Consider the following 24,690-nt stretch of genomic DNA (forward strand, 5'->3'; position numbering starts at 1 on the left):
TACAACCAGGGTTGGCTGTGAGCAAGACAAGCCTCCTGCTAGCCATACTATAGCACTTGCCCACTACTAAGTTGATCTTTTTATCCCTTTTCTTCACAGAACTTAGTAGATACTTATGAGAAGTTTGACATTTTTATTTTTGTACAAAATGCTTCACACACACAAACATGTTTGGCTTGTGTTGTGTGGAGTCACCCCTGGCCCATGGTCACCCGCCCTCTCTGAATTCACAGCCCTGCCTTTCCATCCTATCTACTGACCACCCCACAGCTTCAGCCTGCTCCAGCCAGAGCTGAGACATGTTTCTGTCTCTGACTCTGTTCAGAGACTCCAGAATAGTCCACAACTTCAAACCTATACCACACTGCTGATCTGGGGAACAGACGACCAGCGACCCAGAGAACTCTGCCTGCCCCTGATTCCCTCATTTCTCCAGCAGACCCTCTGACAAGGACTTCCAGTTCTCTCTCTCTCTCTCTCTCTCTCTCTCTCTCTCTCTCTCTCTCTCTCTCTCTCTCTCTCTCTCTCTCTCACACACACACACACACACACACACACACATACACAGAGTGCTGCTTGACCCTATCTCAACTCTCCCGTTTCTTGCATTGTTCTTCAGGCAGGATCTCAAATGTGCTGGTGCAAATGTTTCTGTGGTGCTGGACCCATCTCCCCAGATATTTCCTTTCTGTATTCATAGTGCAGCTGCTCAGGCTTCTAGGAGCTGCTCACACAAACCAAATCATACTCTCCCAGGACTATCTGGCTTCATTCTCTTCTTTTTTTCCATCCCCAACATTGACCTTCCAGATTTTTCCTATGGCCCAGCCAGCCTTCAGCAAGCCTTGAATAATATTAGTTTACAGGTCCTCAGGGGAAGTAAGATTTATCTTATGGGCATTTGTCGCCAGGTCTTCACTCCTAGACTGACACTCACTAAAGCCAGCAGCACAGAGAGTGCATTAGTTCAAAGAAAGCAACAGCATTAGAAATGGATGGGATTCAATATCAAGCAAGAAAGCATAAATAAGACCCTCTAATTCCAAACAGCAAAACAAAAATCTTGCATCCTGATTCCCCAAACTGTCATTGACCAAGTTAAGGTGAACCCAGCTCAGAGGAGGCCACACTGGAAACCATTCCAACTGGGAAGACTTACAGAATTTCTCAATTGCATTTCTGGGATGGGTGAAGCTATCGGTGAACCATCCTGGTGCAATCTTTTCTGCATTGATGTGCTTTACATGTGTTAGGATGCATGTTTCCAAGGTCTTGAACAGGGAGGGAAAGCTGTGCAATGCTGAGTAGAAACCAGTCCTGCATGGCTGGGAAGTTACACCAAGGCCTATGTTTTCAGTGTCAATAGGGGTGAGGATAGGGGGACTGCCCCTGGCTCTCCCTTCCTGCTTACCACCAGGGCCTGTGCTGATATTCTGATGTCTTTCAGTGAGGTGGTTGAAAAGGCTACTCCTCAGACAAGTGCTTCATCTTCTACTGGGTTTTAGAGCAAGACAGATGACGCCCTGGCCCTTGGGTTGTATGCTGACAAATTGAGAAGGCAGCTCACTGAATGGCTGCTCTAGTATAGCCTGCCTCTTTCCTTCCAAGGAATTATGAAAACTGAGCCTTCCTTATTTTTTCCTAAAAATCAAGAAAAGAGGTTATTTAAGTACAATAAAAAAAAATGCCAGATCAAGTCAGAACCAAAATCTTAGTGCACCCTCAGACTACTTTGTTCCAGCATGCAATCCAATTCAACAAGCATGTGGTGAAGACCCTAGCGTGTGAGGCATTGCTACGTTCACAGAAGCATTTCACTACTGTCTTTCTGAAAGTACCGAAATGAACTCTGCATGAAAGCCTTTTGTAACCACCTCCCTGTTCCTTCTGCCTCCAGGTTACACTTCCTTAATATTGTCTCAGCAATCACAACTCCTTTAAGAAGTCCTGCTGGGTTCAGTCTGCCTCTTCTTTTCTCACAAACCCTGCATGTTTGTGCTGTGGGAGTGGTACAAGCTCCCATTTTCCTCTTTCTTGCATCCTTGATGATCTCTCTCAACGTGCATGGAGTTCAGAGCTCTGGGGGCTATTTCCTATCAGGGATAGAATAGTGGATACTGCCTATGTATCAAGTAGACCGATAGACACAGAGCAGCTATTTTGCCTGGTGAGTCAACTACTGCTGCTACAATCCAGGGGCAGCTTGGTGCCAACCCAGGTAGAGTAGGGGCAAGGCTCTGGAAGATCCCTGATCTGCAAAGGGTCAGGGGAAGAAATATCTTAAAAGATCCCAGTGTCCGTCTTTCTCCCGAGTGACCCCATGCTGCTCTCCCCATACTAAGTTCCAATAATAGTTGGAAATGATCATTCTGGGTAAAAGTTGCATGCTCAAACTAGGTATTACTGTATCACTATATCACCCCGTTGTTCATTGATTTGCTCGAGTGTGCCCAGTAATATCTCCATTCATCGTAGCCCTGAGATTTTAGCAGCCTATCTTTACTTGTCCTTCCCAATGGTGCTGCACTGAAGGTTCTTTTAGGGTCAGGGGAATGAGACCCATCATTGTTACTAGCTTTGGCATATCGAATATGCCACAGGGAGCTTGCCAGGCTTTGCTGTGCTGTCAGGATACTCTCGGTACCTTATCAGGTTCTCTGGGAGGGAGAACTAGAGGAGCTTTGTTTTATAGTATTTGGATCTTGACCATTGATGGGATTACACAGTGTCAGGGGCAGTTTGTGGTTATTACTGCCTAGCTACCGGAAAATGGGGGATCTTGGTGGAGGAGGCCCAGTCCTGATCCAAACAACCAGTTAAATAATGTAAAATGTATATTTTAATTCAGATCAAGGTAAAGGAACAAACATGATGGCCTTTTAGTACCTGCATTGCACAACATAATGCCAAAAAGGAGGGGGAGAAAGGGAGAGAGGCAGAAACAGAGAGAGATAAAAAAAATGTAGCTGCCATTGAGGCAAGATGGGGTGGCAGTGGGGGCTGGCAGGAGGAAAATTGGTGACATTGGTGGTGGTAAATGTAAGCTGGTGAAGGGATGGGTGTTGAAATATAGTGTGACTGAAGCCAATCAAGAACAACTTTGTAACTGTGTATCTCATAGTGATTTAAAAAAATAAAGGTATGAGGAGCTGAAGCCTTAACACAGAGGGTAGGGTGTTTGCCTTGCATGTGGCCAACCCAGGTTCCATTCCCAGCTTTCCATAAGGTCCCCTGAGCACTGCCAGGAGTAACTGTGGAGTGCATGAGCCAGGAGTAACCCCTGTGCATCACCGGGTGTGAGCCAATATATATATATATATATATATATATATATATATACATATATATATGTATATATATATAATTTTAAAATAAAGGTATGAACTGCCTGGATCCAGTTACAGGTGGAATTCTTACAATCAATATTATCAATGCTTAAGTTGTTAAATTTGTTAGTAAATTTAATTTCTCTTGTACATGAGTAAAACCCTATGGGAGGTCTTTTTCATTTCTATGCAATTATTCTGCATGTAAAATGCTTCTACGAAGAGAGGAGGGAATGTAGGTCAGTGGTAGAAACCTGGTCTTCATAGGAGTCCCCATGTTTGAGCTCTAGCACCTCTAGCACTGTAAACAAGACCAGTAGCAACAAAACATAAACAAAGAAAAAATGCTATAAAGAAATAAAATCTAGAGGCTGGAAAGAAAGCGTCATAAGTAAAGTGTTTGCCTTGCACTGGGTGGACCAGAGTTTAATTTCCAACACTCCACATGGTTCCTGAAGTACCTCCAGGAGTGATCCCTAAAAGCAGAACCAAAAGTAAGCTCTGAATACTGCCAGGTGTGGTCCCCAAATCAAAATAAAATTAAATAACTAAAATCTATTGGCTATTATTTAAGGGATAGGGGATAGTGTGCTATGTTGCTAATTTTTTCCGGGGTCTAGTACTTAGCCTCTTTTTTGTTGTTGTTTTGGGGCCACACATGGAAATGCTCAGGGCTTAATCCTGATCTTATGCTCAGAAATTACTCCTGGAGGGGCTCAGGGGACAATATGTGGTGCTCGTGATTGAATCCACATCAACCACGCACAAGACAAGTAATTAACCTGCTATGCCATCTTTCCAGCCCCAGCACCCAATTTCTTAAACTGTGAGTTGTGTGTTACATGCACCTATATGTGTAACACCAATGCACCTTTATGTAGGTGCGTGTAAGTGAATGTGGGGGTCACTTTAAAAATTAATTTTTTATGATTCATTTTGAAGAAACGTTTGATTTGCATACTTGTTTTATATGCACCTCAGAGATGAATAAAAATATCTTGGATGAAAGGCTAAAAGTTTGCATAATTGCATACTGAGTAAAAATTTCTTGGGTCACAGTGGAAAAAGTCTAAGCAGAATCTCACACTGGTTCCTCTCTCCTCCCTTGAGATGTTCATTGAGTCTACATGCTCTGTGCTCTGGCATAACATGCTCTACCAGGCATATGACAGACAGCTGAAGAATGAGCAAGTCTGCATTTGTCTTGCTGCTGTCTCTTTCTCTCTCAATAAATTGGTGTCTCCACAATGTGACCCAATACAGGGAGGTTCCAGGTAAGGTCACTGAAAGGCCTGCATGGTGAGAAGTGCTAAGAGGAAATGCTAGCAGCTCAAGCAAAGAGTAAGTCTATGAGCGATGCATAGTAAAAGCCAACCCTGGTCATTCAAAGAAGTGTAAGAAATCAAAAAGGTATCTGTGAACTGAGGAGAGAGCAAACTACGATGAAAATGTTCTGGGTATAATGCTTTGTCTGCACTCAGGCTAGGTGAGTAAAGGCTTCGTAATCTTCTGACTTCTGTGAATCTGTGGTTTCTCACCAAATGGCTGTACCATGTTGCCCTCACTTGGCTGCCATGAGATGCAAGGAGGGATTCAGTACAGCATTGCGTAAAGACAGGACCTACAGCTAACTTGCCTTCTCTGTGGCTGAAAATTTTGCTTTCAGCCCAATGAGTAGTATGCCTCTCGAGCTGGAGTGAAAGAGGCTTGAGTGTTGTGGAGTGTTGTGGAAATTTCCTTGGTCTCCCCCAGGTAAAAGCCTGCGTTCCCAGAGCATATGGGTTCTCAATAAGAGCAGAACCCATGAGCTCAGAATCCTGCCTCCTCGGGGACAGATGACATACGGAAAGTCTCTCTCCTTGGTCAGGAAATGCTCTCAGCCAAAACCTCAGCCATTCTGTGAAGAGCTTTGTCTGACCAGGCTGAGACAAGAATGCACTCTGCATTCTGCTCCCACCCTCCACCTCTGTGGAGAAAGAGAGCTGCCAAGTTGACAAATGACCAACAGCCATGTGTCAGAAAATCCAGGCTGAGTGTCCAGGGCTCAGTCACTGACCCAGCTCTCTGAGGGAAAAAATCTAAAATCCACATTCCTCAAGAGGGTATCTGCTCCATCCCAGTTTTCTACTGTTGCCTATTCCCCACTCGTTGCCAAGGCCTGGGATATTCTCCCTGGAGTTCAAGGTCTCTCACTGAACATTCCACACCGAATTCATGGCCATGCTCTTCTGAATCTCTCTTCCTAACAGATGCCTAAGCTATTCTGCCACATTCTAGTCAGTGTATCATCCCTGCCACCCTCCTTCCCAGACCCAGGCCCGTGCTCAACCATTCTCAGCAACTCAGACATGGCAGGTCTCAGGCAAGCTCCTTGTAGAACAGAGATAGAGCTCAGAATCTGGCCACAGGAACATGTTATACCCTTCCAGACCCTGAAACTCTACCACCTATGATGCTTCATTTGAACCTCATGGTAACTCTGGAGGTGGACAGAGTATTCCCATTTTATAGAGGTCAAAACTGAGTCAAAACTGAGTCATGGAAAAAGGAAGTCACTGGTATAGTGTTAGAGAAGGAGACGTGGACCGGAAGATGTTTGGATGGATCCAAACCTCAGGTCTTCCCTAGTATTGAGGGCTTGGGATGCGCATAGCCCATGTAATAAATGAGCCTCTGACAAGACAGGGGTCAGACTGGTGGTTGTGAAAGAGTCTGAAATGAAAGGAAATGTAGAATATGTCACTGCTATTGCCCTGGAGTCATTCAGATGGTTTCCTTGTGGACCCAAGGGCTAGAATTTGGGTTCTCCAGGCAAAGTCCACTAGTGAGATGGAAGCCTGACTTCTCTTTCCCAACCTTGTAACTTCAGCAAGCATCTGACCTCCTAGGCCCATACATAATATCATTCACAGACATGCACATAGATACACAAACATGTACATGCACACAAACACATATACACACCCATCAGCACACAAATACACACATTCAAGCTCACACTGACACATTGAAAGATTAAAGGAACCATGTTCTCTATGGAAACAACTCAAATTTCCATGAACAGGTAAATGGATTAAAAATACTATGGTACATATACACAATGGAATACTATGCAGCCATAAGAAAAAGATAAAGTCATTCAATTTGCTGCAACATGGATGGATCTGGAGGGTATCATCCTGAGTGAAACCAGCCAGAGGGAGAGGAATAGACTCAGAATGATATTTCTCATGTGTGAGATATAAATAACCATTGTGAAATATCCAATGCCCAGTGACAACAGAAATAAGAGCAGAACTGGTGTTCAGTAGAAAGTTCTCCACTGAGGCAGGAGTGGGGTCAGTCTCATCCAACCAGCACTGAGGGGACACTATTCTCAGCGCTGCCAGAGAACAATCCTAACTGGCCTCTCCTGTCAACTCAGCTCTGTGAGCTCCTGTTAAGTCCTGAGGTGAAGGTAACGCCAGAACAGCAGGAGAGGCCAAAAGTGCCTACATAGAGGCAGGCTTGGTGGGGGGAGGGGAGGGAAGGAAACCGGGAACATTGGTTGAGGGCACTGGTGAAAGGATTGGTATTGGAAAAATATTGGAAAAATATACACCGGAAACTTAATCATAAATATCTTTGTAGCTTTGTAGTTCACAGTTGATTAAATACAATTAAATTTCTAAAAATTAAGAAAAACAAAGACTTCAAGTCCTTGAAACAGCTTCACGCACATAGTAAGTTCAACCAAGGACAACTAATCCTCTGGTCTAGGAGCGGCAGCCTCCTCACTGCAGGGGCTCCGACATCAAGTACTCAGCGAGGTTGTGGGGGCACCAGGGGCCAACATTTGGGGAAGAAAGAGCGAGGCTCCACCCTCCTGCCACTCACCAAAACTCAAGAAGCCGAAGACGCCCACACGGTAGCTGGCCGTGACCACGATGAGGTGCCCCACAGCAGCCAGGTAGGAGCCATCCAGCACCGGCCGGCCTCCGCGCACACTGCCCTCCACGGTGTTGTGGAAGAACACCAGCACGGACGCATTGGGGGCCTGTGGAGTTGGAGAAAGCTGGTGCTAGAGCAGTCCCTGCCTACCCACCAGCACTGAGGGGGCACCTTTCCCAGCACTGCCGGGCGGCAGGCCCACGCCTGACCTCTCCTGTCAACTCAGTTCTATGAGTCCTGAGTTGTGCACCCACAGGGGCGCCCCATATCAAAGGCCTCCCCTGTTTCAGGAAGAGCCTACATGTGGAGACAACTCCTGTAAAGAGGGAGGCGAACCAGTGGTCCTCATCCCATCTTCCTGCTGTCCTCCCAGGAACAGGAAATGGGCAGAGTCCCATGCTCTTTGAGTGGAGGGAAGGAGATGCCCACAGATACACCTCAGGACAAATACGGAGCTGCTACAATCACAGGGAGACGGGTCCTAGGCCTTGAAGCTTACTGGTCTGTGGGACTTTGGTCCAGAGCCCCAGCAGAGGGAGCGACTCTGATTCAGGATTGGCGACTGTAGCACTATAGCACTGTCTTCCTGCTTTTCATTGATTTGCTCAAGCAAATCTGTGTTTCCCCTAAACACCATCAGGTTTGCACCGTTAAACCAAGTGTTGCCAAGACCTTGGGGTCCTCAGCCTTGCCTGGGAGACCCTTATAGAAAATAGCACTGTAGCACTGTAGCAGTGTCGTCCCGTTGTTCATAGATTTGCTCAAGTAACATCATCATTGTGAGACTTGTTCTTACTGTTTTGGGCATATCGAATACACTACAGGTAGCTTTCCAGGCTCTGCCATGAGGGCAGGATATCTCTGTAGCTTGCCGGGCTCTCTGAGAGGGATAGAGGAATCGAACCCAGGTTGGCCACGTGCAAGGCAAATGCTCTATCCGCTGTGCTATCGCTCCAGCCCCAGGGATGGAGACAGAAGGTCTAAAATCATGAAGTTAGGTGGCTCCATGGCAAGTCGTGGCCAACGTGCATGCTCAGGTATACTCAGGTACTCTCAGGCATGCCTACTGCAGTGGGCACGCCTGAGTGTACCCCTGGGAGCCACAGAGTGACACTCCAAATCTTTGCTGGCCAGAGAGTCCTTCAGGTTTGGCCACATTGAAACCAAACATTGCCTGGTTCTACTCAGCTACCTCTCTGTCTGGCTGGCTGATTTGGGGGCCTCCCAGGGGTGCTCAATATCTTGGCGATTCTTCGTCAACCAGGTCTGTGGCTCAATGGTGCTACAACCCCCTGATAATATGGCTCTATGAAAAGAAAGTTCTTAAAAGAACTTTCTGAGACAGATCCTATTTCTCTCCCTGCTGCCAGTGAGGTAATGAGGATCAGGAATCCTGAGTTACCTTCTCCAGGTCAGTAAGGCCGTGGTCACTGGCAGGCTGGTATGAGGAGAAATAGCATTCAGTATCACAAGTAAGAGATGACCAGCATTGTATAGAACACAACTCTTATCATCTCTTATCATCTCCTTCCATGTAAGTTCTCCACCTCTGATAATGCAACCAACGGAAGCCTTCTTAGAGGCCCATGGTCACCTGCCTGAGGAAGCTCACTCAGATCAGTTAACTGCAATCATTGCCTCCCAACTGCCGATGGCTCTCGCTGCTGGCAGTTTGGGGGTCCAAGAAGCAGGGGTGCAGCCATCTAGATATACCTTGGGATTGGCCGCCAGAGACTTCTCCTAAAGCTCCTCAGCTGCTCTTTGTCTCCTGCACCCAGACCTTCCCCCACACACAGGAAGTCCAAGTGCTTAACATCAGGACCGTAGCCATGACTCAGACAGACACAGAGCTGGGAACACTGCCCCAGGCTCCGGAGCTGCTGCAAACCAGAGACCACACAGAAAGCCAAGAAGTGCAGCTGCCGCCAGCTCCACGCCTCTTCCAAGGAGAGTGAACCGTCGTTCCCCTCCTCCGCAGATTCGCTGCACCCAGGCTTCCCCTTCCCCAGACTGTTTTCCTCCCATCTCCCCTTCCTGTAGGCCTCACACTCTGCCCCCCAATCCCTGAGCAATGGCAGGGGCACCAGCAGCTACCACCAACCCCTTCTATGACTTTTTCATCTTCATTTTCTATAAGGACTGAGTGATAGCACAGCGGGTAGGGCGTTTGCGTTGCATGCGACCAACCCGGGTTCGATTCCTCCACCCCTCTCTGAGAGCCTGGCAAGTTACCGAGAGTATCCCACCTGCATCACAGAGTCTGGCAAGCTACCTGATGCGTATTCGATATGCCCAAAACAGTAACAACAAATCTCACAATGGAGATGTTACTGGTGCCCGCTTGAGCAAATCGATGAACAATGGGACGGCACTGCTACAGTGCTACAGTGCTATTTTCTATAAGGGCCTCTTAGGCAGTGCTGAGGACTCCAAGGTCTTGGCAACACTTGGCTTAATGGTGCAAACCTGATGGTGCTTAGGGGAAACCAGAGTTGCCAGTGGAAGTGCTGCCGAGCTTTGTGTGGTGCCAGGATCCAGCTCAGGCCTCAAGCTGGCAGCGTGCAGTGCTTTGGATGGTCCTCAGTCCTCCTGTCTCTCTGTGTTGCCTTTCCAGCTACCCTTTCCTCCCTCGGCCATGTCGTTGCTGTCCAGTTTCTCTGTCTTCTGTTTTCTTCTGTCCCTCCCACTGAAAAGTAAGTATCCCTGACTTTGTTCTGTTCATCACTGTGAACTGCCTAGAACAATTCTGCCTGGACTGGACTTCTCTCCTGAACCCATCTTGAAGAACAGGAAGGTTGAGGACAGGCTGGTGGGAAGTTCAGATGCAGCAGCGCAGAACCAGGAGACCCTCTGGTTGCCTTTGACTCTGCAGACCTTCTGGAAGGCAAGAACTAAGGAAAGGGCTGGGGACTGTAGCCAAGGCATCTGTGGTGTAAAGGAATCTGGATGCTGGAAGCTGTGAGGATGGGGATTGTGTAGCAGGGCAGTCCCCCGCCTCCCGCCCCCTGCCCCCTAGCAAGGGCTCCAGGACTCACCACATTCTGAGGGACAAACACGTTGAGATACAAGCAGTCTTCGCTGACTCCAGGAGACGTGGGCAAGCTGGCACCTGGCTGCAAGCAGCTGGCCCTGCAGAGGTGGATGTGTGACTCCTGGGAGAAAGCACCCCAGCCTCCAGGGGACCCACAGCATTGTCTGCCCCAGCCCACCACACTGCCACAGCCTGCTGCCCTTTCCCGGGTGTCCCCACCCCCTGCTGCTATGGGACAGCTTCAGAAACTGGGTGTTGTGAGTAGCAAGCAAGAGACAGGAACCGGGGGAACCTGTCAATCTCCCAGGCAAAGATCCAGACAGCGGACTGCTTATATTAAGTACAAAACAGCAAGTTGCCATTTGGGAGCTTGGTCCTTGCTGGCTCTCGATGTACAGATCTGTTGGAGGGCACGATGCCCGAGTCACTTTGGTCACCAATACAGAACCTGCATGTTCCATTAGAGCATCTACATCCTCCAAGCTGAGATTATGTCTGGGGCATGCTTGCAGGTACCAGGATGGTGTTTGTCCTGGAAGGTTAGGGCCCTACTCAGCCAAGCCACACTAGCTCCTTTCTCTGATCAGCTCCATTTCTCCAAGTCCCATCCACCCAAAATATATATGCCACAACCACCTAATCTGTCCAATGGACACCTCTGACATGGCTGGAGCTCTTATCACTGCTTGATTGTTTCTCTGGTTGCCTGTGCAGAATTTCCCATAGCTTTCTCTATTCCTACACCTCTGTCCCAGAGTAAGTTTTTATTTATTTATTTATTTATTTATTTTTATTTAAATTTATTTATTTTTAATTAGAGAATCACCGTGAGGGTACAGTTACAGATTTATACACTTTTGTGCTTATACTTCCCTCATACAAAGTTTGGAACCCATCCCTTCACCAGTGCCCATTCTCCACCACCCGTAAACCCAGTGTCCCTCCCACCCTCCCCAATCCCATCTCCCCCCCACCCCACCCTGCCACTGTGGCAAGGCATTCCCTTCTGTTTTCTCTCTCTAATTAGCTGTTGTGGTTTGCAATAAAGGTGTTGAGTGGCCGCTGTGCTCAGTCTCTAGCCCTCATTCAGCCCGCAACTCCCTTCCCCCACATGGCCTTCGACTACAATGTAGTTGGTGATCGCTTCTCTGAGTTGACCTTTCCCTGGAACGTGAGGCCAGCCTCGAAGCCATGGAGTCAACCTCCTGGTACTTATTTCTACAGTTCTTGGGTGTTAGTCTCCCACTCTGTTGTTCTATATACCATAGATGAGTGCAATCTTTCTATGTCTGTCTCTCTCTTTCTGACTCATTTCACTCAGCATGAAACTTTTCATGCCCATCCACTTGACTACAAAATTCTTGACCTCCTTTTTTCTAACAGCTGCATAGTATTCCATTGTATAGATGTACCAAAGTTTCCTCAACCAGTCATCCGTTCTGGGGCATTCGGGTTTTTTCCAGATTCTGGCTATTGTAAACAGTGCTGCGATGAACATACATGTGCAGATGTTGTTTCGATTGTACTTTTTTGCCTCTCTGTCCCAGAGTAAGTCTTTAGTGTCAGTCCCCTACTTGGGCTGTTCCAGAGCCTCTTGACATATCTGTCTCTCGGCCCAGCTACTGTGGGTGGCATGGCATGGGGCCAGGCGGGGCCAGGACAGTCAAGTCATGGATGAAAGACATGACTTGTTGAAAGAAAACAGGAAGGAAAAAGGAGAATGGACATCCTGAACATGCTACATGGCTTTACTCAGATAAATCATACGATCTTCTCCAATAGGTTAACCCTTCTTTTTAAAATTAAATAGGTATGTTTTTATTTATTTATATGGTTTACCGTCGCCCTCTCGAGCAAATCAAAGATCAATGGGATGACAAGTGATACAAGTGATATGGTTTGGGGGTGCATACCCAGCTTGCTCAGGGGTTACTCCTGGCTCTACACTCAGGAATGACTCCTGATGGTGTTAAGGTATAGGATTCCAGGGATCAAACCCGGGTCAGCTGCATGCAAGACAAGTGCCCTACCCACTTGCTCTGGCCCTAGGTCAACTCTTTAAAGTAGTGTATGTGTGCCTGGAAAGGTATGGGTAAATAGGAAAGCATTGATGAAAAAGAAGAGACAATAGGATTTTCCTCCTTTCTAGAAAAACCCTTTTAATATATGGCCTGACCAAGGAAGGAAAAACATCCTTTAAAAGTTTTTTTCCACAAGTTGCTACTATTTTCTCAGTCCCTTGGAAATCAGATGAGGCTATGTTCCAGCCACGTTAATATGATACCGGTGGCAGTGACACATGCACCCCACTTGACGGGTATAACCCCTATGGTTTTTTCTCCAGCCTTTTTTCCTGGGTGCAATGCTAAGGATGGCTCTTGAAAAGGAACGAAATGGCCCGAGCAACCTGACTTCCCTAATCACTGTAGGGAACCTGTGCAGAACTTTGGGAGAGGTTTCTGTTAGAGTACTGGCTACCACCTTAACTAGTACTCCCCATCCCCCTGCACTGCCCAAACCAGACTGCACTATTCTGAGCCTGAATCTCTCTCTGTTGGATTAGTAGGGAGTGGGCCTCTGTGGGGATTCACCAAAGTGTGCTCCTTACCGTGGCTTGGTGGCATCCCAGGACCCTGTCCAGTTCAAGGGCTCTGGTGCCCGGAAGCGACTCTCCTCCAAAGGTGGGGCAGCATAGGGAATGCCCAGGAACTGGTCCACCTGCTTCCATGAAGACCCCACCTGGATAGCCTGAGACACGCCCAGCAGCTGGCCATGGGCGGCGATGGTCACAGAAGGAACCGAGTCCCCAAAGGCAAGCAGAGGGATATCTGAGAAGAGGTGGTGTAGAAAGGGGAGAGAGAAAGGAGTCGATATTCCATCATGAGTATTCTAAAACATGCTTTAAGAAATTTAGTTTTACACTTCTCTTTTGGTGTGTGAGTGGCACCAGAGTTGAACCCATCTCTCATGTGCAGAGTTGAGTTACATCCCTGGTCCTCATTTTTGTACTTTAAAGATTCTAGCAATTTTCTGAGACCCCAAAAGTCTACATCAAGTTAGAATTCGATGTAACATATATATATGTACATATATATATTAATTGCAAAGGCTATGAATCTTTCCTAGGTGCTGAGTATGTCCAGGGTACAGCACTAATTCCTTCTCTAGCCTGTGAGCTCATTGTTTTGTTCCTCTAAAGGGGTATTTAGCTACATAATCTCAGCAGCGGACGAACACTGCAATGAAAGTAGTCTTCAACTACCAACCCACAGACTGGTATGGTTCACAGGAGTAAAAATGATTGGTAACCACTGGTCTTTCGCCTTTGTTGTAACCACCAATCCCTGGAGCAACTCTGCAGGACAGGTACTGGTTTACAGTGAAGAACACTGCTTTAGAATGTTTGGATTTTGAAGAGGAGGGACACAGATCCTGCAATACTCCCTCCCACGGTGAGACCTGGAGTAATACCCCATCACTGAACATGCCTATGATCTCCAAGTTAAATACAGGTGCTACTCCTTCCAAGATGGATGGATTTACTGCCATAACTTCACATCAACATTTGCCACCAAATGAAAACTGGCCGCAAATGGATAAAAAACTTTTTTTTTGAACCCTGATTTTTAGAACTTTCTTATTTCTGAATTACAGGTCTGGACCATGGGTCCATGTTTGCATTTCCTGGTGAATAAATGGGATTAGAGGCCCATGGTGGGAAGGTCCCCAGACAGCAGGGGATTAGGATGCAGGCCTATATTTTTCTGACCCCAACACTGACCAACCCCCAGGTTTAAAAGACCTAGTGAGGAGTCCTGTGACCCAAGGCCTTTGCTGCAGACACAGACTCCTTGCTGCATGTCTGAATCCCAGAGTACTCAGGTCAAAATTGGTGAGGACAGCCAAGCCTCTATCCAGCTCCCTGTAATGCAAACCAACACATACACATACACCAGCCTCTCTGGAGTCCTATCTCATTGCTTCTGTTGCATTTTCATTCATTCACCCATTGAGTGAGTAAGTTCTTATTGGGCTCCAGGATCAGTGCCAAACACCAATTTCAGGCACTTGAAAGACAGGCCTGTGTTTGACTTTCTGCAGGGCTTAAGGTATTAGACAAAGGCAACAATAAGACAGCAGCATTTCTCTCTCTCCCTCTCTCACTCTATTTTTTTCTATTATTCTTAACATGTGTATTGGTTTGCTCAGCACATTTGTCTGCTAATTGTCACTTCCTCTGCTGTTCCTGTTTCAAATGGGGCTGAGGCCATAGCACAGTGGTTGGGCATTTGCCTTTCACGTGGCCAACCCGTGTTCGATTCCTCCGCCCCTCTCAAAGAGCCTGGCAAGCTACCCGTGTGTATTGGATATGCCAAAAACAGTAACAATAAGTCTCTCAATGAGAGACATTACTGGTGCCTGCTCGAACAAATCAGTGAGCAATGGGATGACACAAGCATCAATATGTATACTAACCTGGAGAAGTTAGCATAATGCAGTAATTAATTGGAAGTCACTTTGCTCCTGGAGACACATGACAATATCTGAATACATAAGGGATTGTCACAGTGAGGGAAAAAGATGGAACCTTGTCTATTCCTAGAGATACCAGGAATGCTTTTAGGCATCCTAGGACAGTCACCCCCATAAAAGTACTTTCTGGATCCAAATCTCAGGCGTCTTGGGATGGAGAAGCTTGGCATGATGTGCATTCATGGGTCTCAGGTCACTGAGAGGCAGTGCGATGAGAAGGAACTAAGGGATGGGCTAAGAAGCTGAGGAGTTGAGGAAGCCTGTTTTAAGTTTAGGACTAGCTACATCAGGGAAACATCATCATTTTTTTTTCTGACCCTCAATTTTCCCACACTCAAATCCGGAATAATAGTAGTTTCTACAACACAAAGTTGTTTTGTGTAAATAAAATGTTGTCTATAATGTTCCAAGTCCATTGTCTGGCAGATAAGCAAGAACACAACATACAAACGGAGAGTGGAGGAAGGAAGAAGGAAGGAAAGAAGGAAGGAAGGAAAGAAGGAAGGAAGGAAGGAAGGAAGGAAGGAAGGAAGGAAGGAAGGAAGGAAGGAAGGAAGGAAGGAAGGAAGGAAGGAAGGAAGGAGGGAGGGAGGGAGGGAGGGAGGGAGGGAGGGAGGGAGGGAGGGAGGGAGGGAGGAAGGGAGGGAAGGAAGGAAGGAAGGAAGGAAGGAAGGAAGGAAGGAAGGAAGGAAGGAAGGAAGGAAGGAAGGAAGGAAGGAAGGAAGGAAGGAAGGAAGGAAGGAAGGAAGGAAGGAAGGAAGGAAGGAAGGAAGGAAGAAAAAAAATGATGAAAACTTCTATTGTAGAAACAGAATGTGAGTCAGAACTCAAAATAGAAACTCAGGAAGGAAAAAAAAAATTGGCTGCTTCTAAATGTGCCCTCAATCACAAATCACAACTGACAACTGAAATCACACTTTAGCTCCTTCTCACTAGATTTCCTGTCTCCATGGCAAATGGAAGAGCTCATGCACGCCCTTGGAACTGGACTGTGGGGACTACAGTAGCACAGCCTTAGGAAGTGGTGCCTTCACTCTGTAGAAAACAGCCACATTTCATTGCAGTGGCCACCTCTGTTGAGGGGTTCGGTCGGTAGCAAGGAAATGCAAAAGCTAAAGGGGAATTCCAGGGGCATGTGGGCCTGCTTTCCCAGGGACAGTGGTATTCGATCCTCCCTCCAGAGGCTGCTCATTGAATCACAGACTGAAGTGATCTAACAGAGAGAAAATGTAAGATGTACAGCTCTCCTTTTGGAAATCTTTTGCAGAAATGGTGGCCACTTTCCAAAATATCACATATTTAGTCTACGTGACTCTCTGGGTTGACAAAATTTTCTGTAGCTGCATAGTGTAAACAAACAGCATCGATGTAGAAATATATGGGCAAACATTTCTGGCTGGATTGAGCTTTTCACACTAAATTTGTGTCACACCAAATTAATAGAAGAACATTCTAATTTTTTTAATTCAAAGTTAAAGCAGTTCTCAGTAGCACTACCACTCAGATTAGCTACCATTCTGGTGAAACATGACATTAGGACCTATAAAACTTGAGTCTACAACAAAAATGTCCAGATAGAACTTAAACTTGCTTATGAGGTCCCAAGATCTCAGCATATAGGGATCTAAGCAACCTCAGGCTGAGATATAGCATATTCTAAAGGCTGAGGTCAGAAAGAGGAAGAGGGAAGATCAGAACTCTCTTCATATGAAAATAGGCTGCTCGGTGCTCTAGGAAAGTGTGGGAGGCCAGACATTGTAACTACCAGTTTTTGAAATGAAAGTGGTTTTTTTCTTCTTTTTTTGGCTTTTTGGGTCACACCTCCTGATGCTCAGAGGTTACTCCTGGCTCTGCACTCACTAAATACTCCTTGCAGTGTTCGAGAGGGCATGCATAGGATGCTGGGGATTGAACCCAGGTCTGTCGCATGCAAGGCAAATGCTCTACCTGCTGTACTATCACTCTAGCTACTGAAACTAAAATTTTGTTAGCACACAATCATGCTCATGGGGAAGGTGTTCAGCTGCCTTTCTGCCTCCATGCAATTGATTGCTACTGGAGAAATTGGTGCCTCTGGGACTCAATATAAGTTACGTGACTCGGACCCTGTGGAGAAGTTTGCCGACCTCTGCTCTAGAAGAAAACAGGCAGACAAGGACAATATTATTTTAGTAAAAAACAACTATCAGTTGCTTCCAGTAAGCGTGTTTAATAGGGAGATCTATTCTGAGACACAGGTCCTGCGTTTCCTCTTTTACTGGGCTGACTTAAGTCACTTGGTGATGAGTTGACATCTTATCTGCATCATCCCTGTACTCATACTATGAATGACGCTTAATAGCAATTTACCAAATGCTTTTCAATTCAATTGAGGTGAGAGTTCTCGCTCTCACCACAAAGCATGTGATGTGGCAGTTCAATGTGATTTTGTAGGCAAGGACTCCATGGAAACACAGAACATATGAATCAATGTCCTCAGGCAGTCATCAGAAGTTAAATGCTTCAACTTCTCTGGGCCAGAGTCTCCTGCTAGCTAAGACAGGGTTAAAATCCTCAATGGACGATGCACAGGGTTAGAAGAAGAAAGGACCAAATAAGAAGGTCCAGATATGAAAGAAATTTCACAATACAAAACAGACACAAAGACAAACACAGCATGAGCCCACACATCTGTGATATGTAAGCAAATTAACACAATGTAAACTTTTAGACTTAAGATCAGTTAGTGTTTATAAGAAGTAAATGGGGAGGGGTGGATAAACTGGATTAAGGACATTAATTGTAGGGTGAAGGGTGGAATTGGAGATTTAGTGTGGCATTTAATGTGGCATATGTTCATATTGATTTTAGTTATATAAATGTGAAACTCATTCGATGGATTTTACTTCAAAAATAAACTTAAAAGCTTAGTGAAATATGAATATCATAAAAGTGGCTGATTTAGTATTATTTACTAAGAAATGCAAAGGCCAAAATACCTTCTATAATTCAAAGAAGTGAATAAAGGCAGCAAAAAAGCTTTATATAAGAATTAAGATTTCCTCCTTTCTTCAGTCTAACCAAGCTGACTGACACCTCACATAGGATAATTTTGGCTGACTTTTTCAGGGCATCACTTCCCACAAGTTATCCCTACCCACTTAGGTTGTCCCTCTTCAACGCACCCAGGGTTCCAGAACAGGTCATAAAGAAAGAGGACTGGACTTACGTGGCTTACGGTAGATATAGGTGGCTTCTTCATGAAGCAGAAGTTGACAGTTCTGGGCCTGAAGGCTAAGTGTACAGCTCTGGGTATCCGGGTAGAACATACACCTCACAGTACCAGGTAGCATCTGCAGAGTGGTGATGATGCAGTCCCGCTGGCGGGAACACTCTAAGGGATAAGGGAAGAAGACTGAGGCTTGGGTCTTAGAGATGGAATTTCAGTCATATGATAATCAACCCAATAGTTCCTCCTGAATCCAAGCAGCATACATCCATCTATCCAATCAACATCCATGAATTTCCATATCATCCTTTCATCATCCATGAGTGCCCATCACTTATTTATTCACCCATTCAATTACGATTTTTTAATATATATATATCATCTATCCATTTGTCCATCCATTGGTTCCTGGTAGGAAGGAGGAGTTAACCTTAGAAAGAACACCCTGGTTGCACTCCCCTATAGAGTCTACTAATAATTTATGCAGGTCAGCCCACAGCTTAGGTTTACAAAGTAATCACTGTATTACTGTATCACTGTCATCCCTTTGCTCATTGATTTGCTCAAGTGGGCACCAGTAACATCTGCACTGTGAGACTTGTTGTTACTGTTTTTGGCATATTGAATATGCCACAGACAGCTTGCCAGACTCTGCCATGCAGCCAAGATACTCTCAGTAGCTTGCTGGGCTCTCCGAGAAGGACGGAGGATTCGAGCCCAGGTCGGCCGCGTGCAAGGCAAATGCTCTATCCTCTGTGCTATAAGTAATCAGTCAGAAGAAAACTCTTCTGTCTATTCACACATCCATCCATCTATGTACCATCCACCAATACATTCATCCTTACAATAACTCAAATATTCATCTGACTACTTATTCACTCACTTATTCATGTACACACCTAACACACTGTGCTAGAACTTGAAACAAAATGATGACAGGGGAGCTCAATTCTCCCATTATCCTTTTTCACACAAAAGCAGTCAGGTTTTAGGGTGCTTATTACTTAATTCATACAAATATGCTCTTTCCCCTCTTGAAAGCCCCTCCATAGCTTCATACTGGCCTCAGGATTAATTCATATGAGATAACTCTATATTCTATCCCTTGATTTTTCTCTTCAACGTCATGATACCAGTGATGTTTCTTGAGGGACTGTGTCTTCACCCATAAGAATAAGGTCCTTCGTTAGACAATTTAAGTTAATAATGACCATCAGGAAATTCAGTGCTTTGAAAGAAAAATGTCAAAACTAGCTCTACTTTACTGGGATAAGCAAGCTGTACACTGTCCAATGTCCTTATTGATAGCCTAATCTCGGGCTATGTCATCATACAGAGTTGTGCCATACATGGTGCCCATGTCCTGAACAGCTATACAGGGTGGACCTGTCTGGGATGTGCAAGTGGTTATCTAACTCAGTAAGGAAGGAGAGTCAGGGAGTCTCAGAATGAAAGTGCTCTAATCTCAGGCTCTTTGTGAAGCTAATATTTTTGTGGAAGATCCCATCAAGTGGTTTCTCACTTTGTTCATATATTAGTGACCAGAAATTATCAAAGAAAATGTTCATCTGTGAATGCTACGCATATTCAAAGTTCTTCATAGTTCCCTGAAACATGTCACTGAAATTTAAGTTGTATTACTTTTACCTTAGGAGCCTGACCAAAACAAAGGTCCTACCTGCTTGCTAGGATGATCACCCTGTAACTGGAGGAGAACCACCATAGCTTGCACTCCTCTGCCTCAGTTTAAGTCTCTAGGTCCTTTCCCGGATCTTCCTCTGCCCTAGTTCAATCTATTTCTGTTTCTGGCTGGTTTCACTTTTATAGCTGACCTTGTAAGAGACAGTACAGGAGACAGTACATCCAGGGTCCTCTCCTCCCAGGGAATTTCTCCCTCTCAGGTCCCCCTGGGTAAGTCAGGAACTCCAACCCATGTGCTTTTTCATGTATTAAGCAGCATTCTTGTGAGACAGGCCCAATCAAACCTATCTAGGTGTAAACTCCACTTACTCAACAGACAGAGGTCACGGGCAGCAGAGAAGTCACTGATGGCTGCATTGCTGATATGGGCAACATCAAACTTGCTGAGTGATGGGTCAACAATGGCTGTGGAGAGGGTCAGAGACTGCCAGGAGTCCAGAGAAACTAGGAGAGAAGGCAGGGACAAACATGGGTAATTATCATATGATGCATGACAAAGAGAGACTATCCCCACTGAATGCTCCAGTAGACAACCCCTCTGTGTAGTCCTTGTTATCTGTGTTTCCTATGATTATGCCTTTACCCATATCTCCATTTCTATGAACCAAGTTCTATGCTGAATTTGGGGGATATGAGCCTAGGTAAAAAAAAAATAACCAATCAAAAAATAAGAAAACATGGATGTTTCTGTTCAGCAACTTATAGTAAAAGGGGGAAGAAGAAAAAAAAAAGATTAGTGAGCAGTGGTTATCACTCAATCATTAGAATGTTGCTAGGTAGTAATGCTAATACAACCTTGCAAGTATTTGCTATATAATATTGTGGAGTTCATGACACCTTGGAAGCTTAATCACACAAATTTTCAAATTAGACATGATATTTTGATTTTTCTTCAATCCAACCGAAGGAGAAAGTATCAATATTCCTTGTGGAATGCTGCCTATAGTGGTTTCAGACCAATGCTCACATTTCCCCAACTATTGCAAAGGTGGGGTCCAGAGATCCTCTCCAGGAATTTTCTTTGGTCTCAGGGAGCTCTTCTCTCCTCTCCAGTCAGTCTATAAAACTTAGTTCATATAGGTATATAAAGTTTTATCCTCTTGAGTCAAGATGTGACAACTCTCAAAGGTCATTCCAGCTTCACTGAACTCAGTGAGTCATCAATAGTGCTATTTGGATGCTTGGTTTAGAGAGTTTTCTTCTGAATTGTCTTACTATTTATTTACTCTTCCTTCCTTGCAGATGTTACTCCTGAGAGGACCATACACACTTAACCTCCTGTATGCAAATCTCCATCATGGTCTACTTCCTGGAAAACCCCAGAAAGACATCCTCTTTCAAAGAGGAAGTCAAGGAGGAGGCACAGGGTGGTTTGCTCAAGGCAGAGCGATTCTTTTGTCGCAGGAGAGGAAAGGGACCTCCCAGCCAAGCTTAAGTGACCCCGGGGATCATTTTCAACAATACTTGACCCAAATATGCAGACTACGTAGCTCAGTGCTCAGATATGGGGATGTGCTACTTGAGCCCAGGGTTGCCGGTAGTGCTTGGGTAACTGTGTGGACTCTGAGCTCAAACTCGTATATCAGGTGTGAACTCCAGCTCTTTGAGCTATCTCCATGACCCCACAGATGCTATCCTTAAGGCTAGAACAAGACTGAAACCATAAACAGATCCCTGTTTTTGAATTGCTGCCACTTACATACAGAATATGTTCCCAAATATGTTACAGAGAGAGGGGCATATGTATATAGAGACCAGACATGCCTGGTGGGTATGAGGAGATGTGTTAGAGCATTTGTGTTCCTGAGAGGACCTCGGTTGTCCGTCCATCTACAACAAGGGTGTAGGTTTATGGTTTCATTACTTCATCTACAAGTAGCATTAAGTAGGTAAAGAGCTTCCCCTGACATGTGCCTTCATGATCATTCAGAAATTCTTATTCTAGAATGCACAGAGCTATTCACTGGGGTCATAACTGACAGTTAATAAAATATGTCTGTATAGTTTTGCTTTAGTTTGTAACATTGCTCTTACCCAGGAAATCATAGTCATTATAATAAATTTTTTAGTTTGCCTTTTTGTTTTCTATTGTTTGGGTTTTTTTTTGGACACACACAGTTGTGCACTGGGCTTACTCCTGGCTCTGTACTAAGGGATCACTCTTCTTAACCTTGGGGGACCATACAGATTGCTGGAATTTGAAACTGGGTCAGGCTCATCCAAGGCAAGAACTCTACTCTCTCTACTCTCTGTCACTTATAATAAATATTTTTAAGTGTGAACCTTCTCTAGTATAATTCAAGCAAACTTAAGTATATCACTTAATGTTTTGTAAAACCTTCAGTGTCCTCATTTATAAAAGGCATCATGGTGAACCCTCAATGTGCTCCCAGTGAGAGGTAGTGCAGAGTTCTCATGTCCTCTTCACTCAGAATGTGTTAGAAGCTGTAAAAAGGTTACGTGACTCAAGAGCACTGAGGTGGACAAGGACCATAGCAGAGACATATAAGCCCCCTTGATTCAAACCAATATCCTTACTACCACCTTTGAGTTTTGTATATGCTGTAAATCCTTTTTTTCAGGAAGTAATTCCCAGGTATAAAAAGACTTTGACCTTGAGTATACCATATTCTTAGCTATATGAGGAAGCCTATAATTTTTCATCTTAGGCTTGTCTTTGACATTCAGGCACTGGGTTGGGGGTGGGGAGCCCTTCTAAATTTAGAGTAGTCAACATAGTAATAAAACAACTTAGCACCCATTGTAATTTTTTTAAGTAGAAAAGAAAGAAAAACTATTCAAGGAACTTGTCAAATGACATAATCAAGTTTCACATTTGAGAACTCTGAGACCATCCTAAGAGCCAGATGTTGTGATTCTCTGAACTTGAAACCTAGCTTCCCTGGAAGAAACCCTAAGCTTTCATTGCCTTAAGCATCCTCTGCATTTTACTATTTCCATGGTTAGTACAAACATCATGTTTGCAGCATGACCAAACGGAGTTATATATTTTTAGAGGGTGAGTACACTGCAATTTCAGAGCACAGTTATGATGGGTTTCATGCCAATTACAGTCTTAAAAATGGAAGCCTTAGTTGCACTCCGTGTTTAGGTTTCTGGGGGAAAGGCATTAAAATTGAAGGGTAAATATCATTCTTAAAGTGAGAGCCTTCTCTTCTGTCACCTTTCCAGATCCTGGAGCCTAATCTGCCACATACAGCACCTGTCCCCTTTCTCCGGGAATAAATCATTGCTGACCTGCTAGTAGCCAACTCCTAAGATTGGTATGAGTGTAAAAAAATGTTGACAATAAGCTTTTGTGCTTTTATGAATTCAAAAATTTGTGAATCATGAAATTCAGGAGATTTTGCAGCATTTAGGGAAAGTTAAACATTTGGGGTGTGTGGGAACACCCACTGGTGCTCCGGGGTCATAAGCTTGTAGAAGAGACAGGGGCACCATGTACAGTGCCAAAGATCAAACTGGGATTGGTTGCACGCAAGGCAAATGCTTTGCCCCCATAATATCTCTCTGACCCTGGGGAAGTTTTCCGTCCTGCCAAGAATTTGAACTTCCTGCTGCATTTAATATTTATGATAACTTATATTGAGGAGATCATTACCATCCACTTTATAAAGATAAGGAAACAGATGTAGTTACATGCCCACAGGGAGTAGCCTATAACTGAATATTCTGCTGGGAACCATGGAGTCAAACTCCATGGACTCACAAAGCCAAAGGGTGCCTCTTCAGATAAATAATGGGGACAACACTTTTGGGTACACCAGAGATGAATCTGCTCTACACTGTTATCTGCAGTTATTGGTTAGGGTTTTTTTGTTCATTTGTTTGGGGGCCACACCCAGCAATGCTTAGAGGTTACTGTCTCTGCACCCAGGAATTATTCCTGGTGGTACTCAGGGAATTATGTAGGATGACAGGGGTTAAATTCAGCAAAACAAACACCCTATATACTGTAGTATCACTCTGTCCTTAATATGTCAGGCTTTTATTTTCTTTTCTTTTGTTTAAAATATAATTTAATGTTAGCATCACTTAGTAAAAATATAATCACCTTCACTTGGGTTGGATGTACCATGCTTTTTCTATGTTAACTTCGAACATGTAAATGAATATTGCCTAATGGGTAGCTAACTATTCTCATTTATTTACCTCACTATTGATTCTGGTTCTGCCCTCACACTGCTATAGCTGTAGCTACTTTATTATCATTGTGTTATGTTCGAATCTTCCTATTTATTATTTTATTATTATTATGTTTTGAAAGCATTTCTTGGCCACTTTGGTTATTTTTTTCTATTTAATTAAGGTAAGTATTCATCATTTTGGGATACTTGTTCAAAACTATTTTGTCAAGATTCAAGAAATATTCTTTGCAATAATTATAACATTCTTAAAGTTAAAATTTAATTGGAGAAAGAAAATATTTTATTGTATTTTGGTTCATGTTTGGACATTGAGGAAGGTTTATAGTATCCATGTTCTCAAATCACTGTTTACTTTCCTCCTTCATCAGCACACTGAATTTGCAAAGACTTCTTGATGCTTAACCCAAGAACTGTTTACCATCACTCAGTGACATCAGAACTGATATTACTCATAATATTAGACTAACACCTAAGAACAGTAGAGACAGGGCCAAGAAGACTGCCTGAAATGGCTAGAAATCTGCCTTATGAGGTGGAAGAAAAGGCAACTGGAATAGAGAAGAAATTACTATGTAAATGATGGTTGGTGGGATCGGTTGGGATGGGAGATGTGGCTGAAAGAATATAAAGGCCCAGATGGCTTCTCATTATTTGTATTGCAAACCATAATGACCATAAGTAGAGAGAGAGTAAGAGGGAAAATGTCTGCCATAGAGGCAGGGAGATGGATGCGGTAGGGGTTAGGGGGAGGGATACTGAAGACATTGGTGGTAGAAAATGTGCACTGGTGGA

General features: G+C 44.6%; 1 protein-coding gene across 1 annotated transcript in view; it reads right to left on the reverse strand.

The window, feature by feature from the left end:
* The window catches only part of TG (thyroglobulin), a 252,528-nt gene that overhangs the window by 107,545 nt on the left and 120,293 nt on the right, over positions 1-24,690 (reverse strand). Inside the window, exons 37-41 of the mRNA XM_055126733.1 lie at positions 20,039-20,173; positions 18,029-18,193; positions 12,896-13,115; positions 10,292-10,385; positions 7,203-7,362 (exon numbers count right to left, since the gene is read on the reverse strand). Of these exons, the coding sequence (XP_054982708.1) occupies positions 7,203-7,362; positions 10,292-10,385; positions 12,896-13,115; positions 18,029-18,193; positions 20,039-20,173 (774 nt within the window). The remainder of the gene's footprint in view (positions 1-7,202; positions 7,363-10,291; positions 10,386-12,895; positions 13,116-18,028; positions 18,194-20,038; positions 20,174-24,690) is intronic.

Source organism: Sorex araneus, chromosome 2 (genome assembly GCF_027595985.1).
Source record: "Sorex araneus isolate mSorAra2 chromosome 2, mSorAra2.pri, whole genome shotgun sequence".
Taxonomy (NCBI): Eukaryota; Metazoa; Chordata; class Mammalia; order Eulipotyphla; family Soricidae; genus Sorex; species Sorex araneus.